At 38.0% G+C, this 12,645-nt stretch overlaps 1 protein-coding gene across 1 annotated transcript in view; it reads right to left on the reverse strand.

Annotated features, from left to right (window-relative positions):
- Nucleotides 1–8,303, reverse strand: part of LOC129774838 (mitochondrial basic amino acids transporter) — a 9,789-nt gene extending 1,486 nt beyond the window's left edge. Inside the window, exons 1-2 of the mRNA XM_055778850.1 lie at nucleotides 7,863–8,303; nucleotides 126–362 (exon numbers count right to left, since the gene is read on the reverse strand). Of these exons, the coding sequence (XP_055634825.1) occupies nucleotides 126–159 (34 nt within the window). The 5' untranslated portion in view covers nucleotides 160–362; nucleotides 7,863–8,303. The remainder of the gene's footprint in view (nucleotides 1–125; nucleotides 363–7,862) is intronic.
- Between the last annotated feature and the right edge of the window lie 4,342 nt (nucleotides 8,304–12,645).

Below are 12,645 nucleotides of genomic sequence, written 5' to 3' on the forward strand. Positions count from 1 at the left end.
GGTTAACCTGATTTATAAGAGAAAGAAGGTCAACTCCATAAAGAGATCGTTGCGGATAACTCATTGTTCACAGTAGAATGTATTTTTTTGCTACCAGATTTGGATTTAAAAATAACATCATTTACCTCCAAGACATCCTGCAGCGAAGTCGAGTGCCATTCTAGTGGGTACTTAAGTTGATAAGCTCGATGTTGTTGATAGACTCTGGAGGAGCGGCACTGGGGTGTTGCTTGAGGGGACGGTTTAAGAACAGAACGAAAGAAAAAAGGCGGACGGAGGCTCGAACGCTTTGTAGCGTGAAATCGGACTTATTGCGTTTCCGCGTGGTTGATTAGGTTCACCAGATGATGGTGGTTGGCGACCTGAAATAGAGATTAAACCTTACAATGTTGCAATGAGGATAGAGAATATGTTTGAAGAAATAAAGTGTTGGATGAAACATATGCGAACCGTATTTCTTCTAATAAAAAATTGGAATCGTTCTTTACAGAAAGCAATCGAGGAACTCGTTTTTCTTTGTTCTCCTTGCTTTTGTCCACTTGCCATATTTGTCCTCTTGCTTTTGCTAGGCGTAACATAACACGTTTTAGCACCCACACACACACACACACACAACCATAAGCGTTATATGACCGGAACGCATCACACACACGACACGCTGCAGTGAGACTAAACCCTTATGGTCAATAAACGCATAAAAAGCATACGATGGAAGCTACAAATTAACGAGGAAGTATGCGTCGCACTTAAGACAGAACCCAACTGGCGATGTAGATTTTATCAGCTGACTATAAAATGTGACATGTGATTGATATGTGTTCAAGATCTTCGTTAGTTTCGATATCCGAATGATGTTTGAGTTTGCGTCTTGTAATTATTGTATTGATTATGTATTATGTATGGATTATGTATGTATAGTTCACGAGAAAGCCGTGGCTTATTTGTAAAGAACCGTGAATCGTACGCTCGTTTTGACGAACCATATCAAATGAGCGACTCGTGAGCGTTCGCCCAACTCTACGCTGGACACTGCCCAATCTGCGACGTCGATATCAAATGTTGGGCTGGAATAACAGATTTTCTGGCACGCACCAGTGGGAAATAAGATTATTCAACCCGCTTGTTTATAAGTAGTTGTAGTAGCTCCCCCCCACCCCTTTCAGAGGAGGATGGTATGTCAAACCATCAAGGAAATATTTCTCGCTCCCAAAAACCTTCACACGCCAAGTTCAACTCCATTAGCTTCATTAGCTCTTGAGTTAAGCAGCCACTACCCCCTCCCCCATCTTTAGAGGGGGGAGAGGAGTGTCGAACCACAATGGGAATATTTCTTGCCTCCTACAACCTCCACATGTTAAATTGGGTTCCATTTGCTTGATTAGTTCTCGAGCCGAACTTGTGTTTGAGTTCGAACTTGAATAAACTGTATACTTCGTAGTTGCTTTCGTGATTGACATGAACCAGCGAAATTGCACAAAGCATACTGAATGGAGCTTGAGCGTAGCAACTCATTCTCATTGTGCAAATTCCGATGATTCGATCTTTAATTGGTCAATAACGTCGGCCACGTCCTTACAGTGACCGGGGGAAGGGAAGGAATGTTAGTATGATATTCGTTGCCCGAAGACCAGAAGAGTAGCCTCTATAGCGTGGTTCCCTAGCGTGTATCAAGGAAGGAATAGTTGTTAGTGGAGAGAGGTAAGAATCGGGATCCACCGAGGTAAGTGATGTGATTATGTAAACGTGAACTCAGAACCACTCGACAAATCGAAAATAAGGAAAGCTCATATGCCGCAACACGCGACAGACATTATCTTTAGATAACTTTTCATCGAAATTAAATCGCGACGGTGTAGTGTTACCTTTAGGATACCTGAAAAGGTAACAGAGAATATTTCTCTAAAACACATCGAACCGCTACTAATCGCGTGTACTTTGAATAAGACTCCAGTTGCGACGGCTTTGAGTTACTTTTGGGAAACCTGAGGAGTTAACCTAAAATCAATTGACTCGGTGGTATATGAATTATGCGTACGCTTCATAGAACTCTAATGTTAACGGCGGAGAATTATTTTTGGAAACCTGAAAAGGCCACCAAGAGAACTTCTTTAAATCGTATCGGACTGGCGAAATACTCTGTTATATTCTCTCTTTGTTATGAAACGCGTACGCTTCATAAAATTCCAATCGCGACTGCGGACTGTTATCTTTGGGAAACCTAAGAAGGTAACCGAGAGAACTTCTTTAACCCTTTCGCTACGAGCGTCGTCTATAGACGACATCAGGGTGATACTGCACATCGATCACACCAGCGCGATATGCATACTTTTCGGCGCAGTGCTCCGTTCCGCGGTAGTGAAAGGGTTGAAACCAGACATCCCGGCGATATGTTCCTTTATTCATCGCGTGTACAGGCAAACCTTTTTTTGTGCGGGGATAGGGACAAAAAAGTCGCATAAACAAATCGTGCAAAACCTCACTAGCAGCTTTAAATCGTGTTCGGTACACATTGTGAAAAAAAAAGTTTTTTGTGCGGTAGATAGTGACCGCATAAAAAAAGTTTCTCCCAAGAAAATAACTCAAATCCACGCCATTCACCGTTCAATTTCCTTTTGTTTCCCTGCTTTGCGATGGGACACTTTGCCTTTTCGGTTGCGCGTGGCTGTTTTGTAAATAGCATTAAAATCACGTAATGAAAAGATATTATGCATACGTTGCATAAAATTCTTATGCAATGTAGTGTTTATTTTGCAGGTATGCATGCTATGTATATTTTTCTCCAAAAATACTGTCTCTAGCTGGAGAAAATACTTTTGGATACCTCATTTTGATTTTGATACCCCAAATTGGTTTGGAAAAGTCTGATATAAGAAGTAAAATATTTTGGCATGGAATATGCTCATTTTAGAATTGGAATAATATTGTGAGACCTAATCAAAAAATAGTCCACAGTTCTGATACGTAGATCACTGCATAAATCAGTGCATGTGAGTTGAAACAAATCACTCAAAAACGTCAAAACGTGATTAAAACTACAGAAAAAAATTTCGCATTAGAAGAAAAAGAACAGAGAATTGAGGTTAGATTCGATGCAGGGATCTATAACCAGAAACCGTGTTGCCATGCACCTCAATTTAAATTGTCGAGCAGTTTTGCGACGATCTTCTTTCAGCGATTTGAATATGAAGCAATAAATACGAGATTTTTCCCAAATAAGACCGTATTTTTCAGAGGTTCTAGAAAAAAAGATACTCAAATATTGTTCCACAGTAATGTTCGAGTGGTTGGAAACGCCATTTTGATCTGCTCGAATGATATGATTAATTAATAGTTCATTTCGCCATTTTATGAATTACATTTTAAGATAACTCAAGGTCGATCTCCTTCAAATAAAACATTTTGCAGGATCCAGTTTTCTTCCAGTTTTTTCAAAAACAATCTTCCAGTTTTTCGAAAAATATTGTCACTGATTGTCACTGGCGTAAAAATGTTTCTGTTTCTCACACCTCGAAGACTCTCCAATGAGACAGCTCCCGCTCTGATATTCGCTTGAGAGCAGTTGCATTGCTCTTCACATAAATACACAACTGTGCGCTGAATAGGGAGAATAAATGCTTCCGAGGAAAGATCGCACGAAGCACTTTGTGTTTAATTTGAGGTTATGATTTCTATGCTCATGATTGGCTATGCTGGCTACAAAAAGTCGGCTATCTTAGCAACCCCCTTAGTGCTTCCTAGCTCGCTCGCTCGCGACTGTGAATTCATATCGCGGATGGCTTATTTATACCAAATAAGTTGAAAATGGGCAGAAACGAAGGTATAACTTGTTCGTTATTGACGGTACAGGAAATCGTCAGAAAATGAGAATGCTTCCAGTTTTCATTCATTTTCAATTTAGGAGTCAGGGAAACGTAACGTATAGCATATCAAACAAATATTGTGCAATTCATTAAAATTCATTCAAATTAAAAATTAGCTATCAACGTTGACAGTATTTCATAAAAAGCTGACCTGTTTTCCGATTGGGCATGCTTCCTGAAAGACAACACAAAATACATAAAGGAATCATAAAAATAGAAAGTTGTTTTGAAAGTCATAGTACAGTATACCAGCTCGAAGATTAACAACATAAAGCAATGAATACGAGATTTTACTCAAATAAAACCATATCCCAAGAGGTTCTACAAGAAAAGATCAACAAATACTGTAACACAGTAATGTTCGAGTGGTGGGAAATTTCAATTTGATCTGCTCGAATGATATGTTTGGAAACGTCAATTTGTTCTGCTCGAATGATATGTTTGATTATTTATTTATTTCATCATTTTACCATTTAGCTACATATGAATACTGCACGAAACTTCGAGTGAGATTCGTGGTATGGGTTAAACAATCATTTATGATAAATGAAGGCCGATCTTCTTCAAATAAAACGGTTTTACAGGGTCCTATTTTTTCAATTTTCTTTCAAACACTTTTCCAGTTTATTGAAAAATATTATTGGCAGTCCAGAGTGGGGACGACTCGGCCGATGTACCGAAAGCCAACCCGAATCATGCCGAACCTAACCCGAAACAGGTCTGCTCGGAATGGAGTTTAATTTTAAAAGTTTCATGCAATATATTTTTTTCAAATATACGATGTTTATTGTGCAGATGTGCAGAATAATTATTAATGAATGACGTCGTATTTCAATGGATGAAAAAATGGATCGCCAAATGTGTTGCTAAGCACAAAACACGAGGAAGCAATCGTCCGATTTGAGCTGTATTTATTTCATTGTATTTGTCTCTACCCATACATGAATGTTACGGCGAAAAAAATCGGATTTTTTTTTTGCAAAACTCTGAAGAGAAATGAGAAACTTTGGAAAATTTAATTTACATGTGTAATACAATTACCGTCTTTATGCTGTTGTATTCGTCTGTGCCCAAAGATCGATGTTACGGTGAGAATTTTTTAATGAAATTTTTGAAAAACTTTGAGGAAAAGTTCGAAAGAAATTAATTCCTTAATTCCTAATCCCTGAAAACCATAACGCGTTATGAAAAAAAAAAATATATAATAAAAAAATTCTGTATCAAAAATGTATTCCATGTAAAGGCAGGTTTTATCAGTCCGTATATAAAACGCGAAGAAAACATCTAGAAACGATAGGAAGAAACATTTTCTAGTTGAAACACATATTTGAACAAAATTCATATTGATAAAAATGGATTAATTCAATATTTCACTACGATTCTGAATTTCCACCGTGGAATCGATATGTTGGTGAATTCACCGTAGATTGCCGGCTTCGGTGAACGTGAACGCGAAAACAAAAATCAAAAAAAAAGTCCCAAGGCATTATTTCGCCGTGAACTGTTAACACGTTCGACGCCCCGTCACCCAGATGTGGGTGACACTTTCCTCGTTCAAATTGAATATGATTTCAATATGAAACTCAAAAACGTCGCGTTGGGCGTCGAACGTGTTAAAGGATATGTTAAGCAACTCTCGAGTTTTGAGTGAAAATTTCCATATGGATGCAATTTCATTCAATCGAATTTCAGCACGGATCGAAAAACTTAGTCGCCTCGGGTTGCTTCGTAGACAACTGTATATTATATCCGAATTACTTTATTGAAGCTCGATGTTTATTTACTTCACGTTTAGTGGGAATGTGAACGCGGAGAACATTTTATTCACCACGATTTTCTGCGTTGATTGCTCGCATTGTGGTTCACCGTGAAATTATCGTACTATTTCACCACCTATTCACATCCATGCTCACGGGAACTGTAAACCAGGCTTAACGGGGAAACATGTTATATGCAAGTGATTGAAGAATCTTGCACGAGAATTGCGTCTGAAAATAATTTTATATTTTAATGGTGAGTTTTACTAGAAGAACTAGGAAATTTATAGTAAAAGAATATTGTAAAGGGGAAAATTTGAAGATCAATCAATGAAGAGTTCTGCGATTGAACCCAAGATCATTCGCAGGAATCACAAGGGAACGTGAATGTTCAAATGTATTCATATCAAAAAATCTATTTTGGGCGGGTCAGCTAGTTATGAATATATCACGACTATGTGAATCTTTCGGCTTCATGATCTGAAGATCTACCGGGTGATTCCATCCCCCATGGATTGTTTAGCTCTGCGTGTCGAAATAACAGTTACAGTTACCTGTGAAAAACAGCATTCACTCGCAAACGGCAATAGCATAAGCGCCCCTGTGACTCACTTTGTAAGGACTTCAAACGAAGTGTTTTGAACAATGTTAGTGTATCATGGATGAAGAAGGTAGGTGTTAGCCGTCATTACATCTCCCAAAAAGACAGAGCTCCAACCTACAACGCTATGAAATGACTCGTGGAATATGTATCAGTGTTTTAGGAAAAGAATGTTTGGTCACTTAACGCAGAACAAGTTGATAAACTTATAATCGGCGAATGAGTAACACTTGAGTATTTCGCTAGAACAACACAAAAGAAAGCACGCCTTGTTTGTATCGTATCGATACTAAGGTGGGAATTTTTTTTTTCATTTTGAGTTCTCAATCGTGACAGGACCCAGGTGCAAAATCCACATTGATCTCAAAGCCGAAATCGATGTCGGGAACATGAGTCTGTGTGTTTAGTGGGACCGAATTTATTATGAAATGTTGAATCCATATGAAACGTTTAATACTAAACACTGCCAACAGCAATTGATGTCATTTCTTCGTTTCAAAATGACTAGGTTGCAAAAAGAGGCTGTAACGATAATTTTCCTTCATGAAAGTGCTTCATCACATACTGCAAAACCAGCTCAAGGTAAGACTCAGCTTGTAAGTTGTACCCCATGCGGTTTATTCACCAGCCTTGTTAGCTTCCGACACTTATTTGCTCTGATGTCTCATACTCTTCCCCATGGTCACATGAAAATGTAGAGAAAAGGTTTTACCGGTATTCACAAATTGCACAAACGAAGATAAAATGTATCTAGCAATTGAAAATATTTTGAATGAGCCACCATTTGTTTTTAACTAACATCAAAATTCAGTTGCAGAAAGACTGCAACGTAAAATCCATGCTTTGTCAATTCTACATATAATTTATGAGTATTTTAAATGAATAATATTAGAAGATTTGCAGAATACCATCAACGAAACAACACAAAGCTGTCTTCATCTCGAAAAGAGGATTTCGATATGTAGTTGTACCAATGAGCAGCAATAAAAAGTATCGAAAAGAAATCTGAAATTGGTTATCCAACTATTACCCTCATTCACAACAACACTTATTGTATTTGATAGTAACGGGTCTGATATTGAACACGGAATATCATGTCTCATTATAGTTTTATTCCGCATGGTAAAGCGCGGATAGAGCCTTAGAACGATGTCACCAGTCATTCAGATGCGTTCCGTCAAAGACTTCCTGTCTCCGGCGCAAATAGGAAAACGCGTCGTAGACATCTAATCTCATCCTAATGATCATGAGCTATAGCAGCCAGACGAAAACGAAAAGAAGGTACAGTGCTCTCAGCGTTTGGGCTTGGTTTTGCCGCAAAAATCACACTAGATTTTTCGTCCCGCAGATAGCGTCAAACACGATGTGATGAACTATTCACCTTTGGCTGATAAGCCGCGAGTTTTCTTTGCAGTTACAGTGCGAATTTGATGTGATTTACAATCGGTCCAGCATAGAGAAGCATATGTATGCCATTCACAGCGTTGCAAGGAACGACGAAATGGAGTTGTTGTTCGAAATGTGTCTTATGAAACCACAAAATTATATCTGGTTCCAAACACGAAGCTACTCACTATCATACGTTACATATGGGTTCCGTGTACAAATGAAGTTTGAATTAATGAAAATTACATCTGAAAATACCTTCCACTGTTAGTCCAAACTCCTGCTGGGTTTTGTTTGTTGATTTTTAACGCGATAGTCAAGAACTATCTATATGCGGTATAGGTTTAAATCTGATACACCTTAACAACATTTCTGACGAGTTGAAACTCTTTTCCTCAGACCACTCTAATGTTTCGTAGAGCAGCACACTATTGTAGCAACCACACACAACTTGAAGATATTCACGAAATTGCACACAATCCTTGCAGTTGCTAAATAAATCCTTTAATAGCAACGCCAACACAATAAGTAGATTCTGGATTCATCGATCAGTTCTGCAGTACGCAGCGAGTGTTCCAGCTTTGATAACGACTTCTCGGACACTGCTGAGTTCTGGACTATTATCACGAAGTCTTTACAGGGGGGTTTCGAGAGGATCGACCGCGCGATACGACTTAAACTTCCAGACTACGGCCGAAATGATCGCCTCCGCCAATTGTCTGGTCAGGATGGCAGAAGAAAATTTTGTTGATTTCCCCAAGCGCCAGGATTGGCTGGATTATGTGTAAATAGAAAACACTCAGGCTAAAAGTTGTGGAAAAAAAACGACTGTGAGAGCACTGATAAGGCGAAACACGATCCAGCTGAAGGAATCGATCGCGTCAGTGGCGACGGGAGAGAAGAAAGTACATCGATCTGCGCGTAGAAGGTTATCAACAGTCGATTCTGCCGCCGAGAGTCTTCTAGCACAGGAGGAGTGTTCCTCATCAGCATCAGTCGTTATGTTTGTTTTTCGGAGTCAGAATTAGTCTGGGATGCTATTCCGAAATTGATATGATCTCAGGAAGGTACCGGTAGCAAAGTTTCCGTTTGTGCGATAGACTAATCAGGAGAAAGGGACGATTATGTGTTGAATCATTGCCACTCGCACACACATACATGTGACGCGACGATGTTTTTCTGCATTATGTTAATTTACAGCAGGTTGAGTCCAAACTTTTCCGGAATAACTGAGATAATGAAACACAAAAATCCCGAATTAATATTGCGACTAAACTCAGGACTGTCTGGTTCCAAAAATTATTGTTTATGCGATTTAGGGGATATCTGCAGTACATAATTGCGGTGACTCACAAAAATGCTGAAGTTTTGGTTTATTTTCAAGTGAAACATGCAATGGAATCAATGGTCCCTCACGTGGATGTGTGTTATGCAATGCGGATGTGAATGACCGACTTCCGACGAAAACGTGTGATGCTAAGAGAGCATCTTCCAAAGCACGTGTCGCTTCAATGATCACCGAGTCAACCACTATCACCACAGATTAGTGGAAGTCGCACTTCGAGAAAAGTGGGATCCTGTAAAATTCACACAGAGTGGAGCTTGGTATTATATTTTTCTACGTAACGTTCAAAATTAAATTAGGAGTTTGTCAGTTTTATTTCCTGAACAACTATTGGGCGAATCGTTACAGATTTGCTGCCAACGACAGGAAAGACAGGTCAAGAGCAATCCATCCACATTTTTTCTTTTCTCCGCCCCCTGTGAAAGCAGATTAGATTTTGACGATATTGGAAGGGACTATTCTCACGCAGGCAAGAAGTTGTTTGCCAAATTGTCAACCAATTTCAATTTTACAACATAAACATCCATACACAAAAATAATGCGGCTGAAAATATTTACAAATTAGAACAGGTAAAATATGCATCCAGTGACAATGAATGTTCTATCGGAAGAAAGCGATGTTTTGGTAAGATAGCAGGTAGATTATTCTGGTAGACTTTCTATCATTTTGTCATTCAAATTAACCTTGCCCATTTTTATAGCATGTGTGTGGATTTGAAGGATACGCCCGTGTAACGGTTTAATAAGTACATTTTATTGCCATTGTTCATCTACGGAAATCTCTAGAATATGTGGGCGAAAGTAATTAATGATATTTTGGATGACTAATGTTAGCACCGGATCGTGTTTTTGTTGACAGCAAGTCGAACTTCATTCTCTCGGACCTATGTGTTTGTGAATGGAATACTTCTATTTTGGTACGGATGACAGCTACATATGAATAGTTTCTAACAAAAATTCACATCACTCGGAAATATGTCCAACGAATTATTTTCAAATGCACGCTCCTGGGATGGCTATACAACCGAAACAGAGTATATCTATAAATAAGTAAATGTGTGCTGTAAAAAGTAAATGTTCATATTGTGAGGTTATGAAATGAAGTTATTCGAAAGTGTTATTGTATGACAGAATGTAAAGGAAACTTAAAGTGACATACCATGCATATCGCATGGTTATTGTATTAGATGCGCAACTAAGCTCTCGCTGTTCGCTAAAGTTGGCTTCAGCAGTGATTGCTGGTCGATTTCAATTTTGGGCATTCAATGAACAACTGCTTTGACACATTGATTTTGTTTCAGCATCATATACCGTTTTGTCTCACATTCCGAACACTTTATTTTTGAATGTAAATTTACTTAACTTATAAATAACATTCTTTGAGGTATAGGCTTCATTTTGACATCATTTACAGGTATCGATACAGCCTATTACTTATAATATTAGACATTTGCAAAAAGTGACAGTGAAATCCAATGATAAAATGTTTGCGTTAGCAAATCCCGTAAAAAACAAGCATCGTTCATTTTTTTTAGTTTTTGTAGTTTTATCAACTATTTTGTTTGTTGTTTTCATGGTAAGTGTTAAAATGGTGAGAATCTACAATAAATGAATGAAATAAAATGATATTTTATGCAGAAATCTTCATTAATATTAGTGTTTGGAATATGAGTTTCTACGCATGACTCAATTTGCGAACACCTCGTTTTGAAATGTGAATTTACTGAACTTTTATGTTATAAATAATTTAATATTCAAACTCCTGACATTCTTTGGATTATAGACCTCATTTTAACATCATTTACAGGTATCGATACCGATATAGCGCCCTTGGTACCGAAACTATGTAAATTATAAGAAACAAATACAATCAATGATTACAAAAGCAAAATTCAATTTTTTTACGAGCATAACATTTTTGAAAAATAGACACAAAAAGACTATGTATATGTATTTGTAGAACAATTTTATTGTAGTCAAATGAAAAAGAAGGCTCTATTGTATCCAAAAATCAAATTAATTTCCTTAAAGAGTACCATTTTGAGTAATGAGACACTGTTTAATGGCCATCAAAGCGTAAGTGTTCGGAATATGAGACAAATCGGTACATTTGGATGTTCGAAATGTATAATTTTGATTGGTTCCGTTGTTTCAAGAACGGTGATTGATTGATATTGACGATCGTCTGCGTGAAGAAACGTCAAAAATCTTCGAAGACCCTAAGTTGGTGGAGGCTATGCTCGAAGAGGGTTCGTGCCAAACGAAGAACTTCCTTCAATAGTGGGAGCTAGTACCCAAGTAATTTCCAAGCGTTTGAATGCGTTGAGTTCGAATGAAATTAACTTTCCTAATGTTAAAGAGGAGTTAGCAATAGAATATAAGTAGATTTGATATTGTGAATTAGGACATACTAGGTGTGCTGAAATGAAGCTAAAATTGTTAATTTTTATATGAAGAAAACACATAATTCCACCCACTCATTTTTCAACATTCCTTTGAAGCAAAAGGATGACAATCTGATGGGGCCAAATCCTGAAAAAAGGCGGGTGCGATAGCGTTTCCTAGTTAACACTAGGTTTACGCATCATTTTGACGCATTTCGAATTTTATAAGGAAAATTACAAAAATCGGTTGCATTTATATTCCATTTCCACATATTCCACTTTTATGCATAGATCGAGGAAAATATATACTGTATCTATTTTCTTTTTTCTTCCTTGAAATTGACGCGTGTTCGTAGAGATAGGTGTATGAGAAACCTCCGTAAACCTAGTGTTAAAAGTTTTTTTTTTGCGTCGTTCGCTCCTTAAGCGGTGTGTGCCAGAACGTTGTCATGCTATAATATAACACCGTGTCTTCGGGACAATCCCTGTCTTCTTATCAATGCAAGGTTTAAGTTTGTTGTAGGTAGCGATCTGTATTCACAGTTTCACCCGGTTTTAGTAGTTCGTGGTACACCACACCATCCTGGTCCCACCATTTAAAGAGAATCGCCATCCATTGTCTTTCAAATCGAAATCACCACTTTTGAATTGCCGAAACCATCTCCCAGACATTTTCCTTGCTGGAACATGTTCGCCATGAGCCTCCATTAAACAAACGATGTGCTTCGACCGCTTTTATTCGAAACGAGGGTTGACATTTTCATTACCACAAATATCCAGGTACTTGTTTTTTTTTGCAGAATAACACCAACATATTTTTGACGTAGAACTACGTCTTTCATTAAGGGTGCCAAATCAGAAAACAGATCACGTTTTTATGAAATAAAGTTAACGTTAATAACTATTTTTGCCGCGAACGGATTTTGGCGATTTACATACCAAACGAATCGGAAATTCCCTAAGATTTGTTTGATATGCTATACATTACAATCCCATAGTCTGTATATGGTTTAAATTGATGAAAATTGGAAGCATTCCCATTTCCTCACACATTTGTTCTATCCATTTGTGTGCTTTCCCGAACAGAGCTGTCAATAACGAGCAACTTATCGACGAGCAACGAAGGGGAAATCGTAAGATGTAAAGTCTCCGTGAACAAAGGAAAAGAAGAAGAACGAAGGGAAATATTTGCCTAGAGTATAAACAGTGGATCTCGCTGATGCAAACTCTCATTCTTCGTGAGGAGATCGACTGAACAACATCGTTGCTGTAAGTAAAGTTTTCCAATGGCCTTTTTGAGGGTTAGAGGCGA

Source organism: Toxorhynchites rutilus, chromosome 3 (genome assembly GCF_029784135.1).
Source record: "Toxorhynchites rutilus septentrionalis strain SRP chromosome 3, ASM2978413v1, whole genome shotgun sequence".
NCBI lineage: Eukaryota > Metazoa > Arthropoda > Insecta > Diptera > Culicidae > Toxorhynchites > Toxorhynchites rutilus.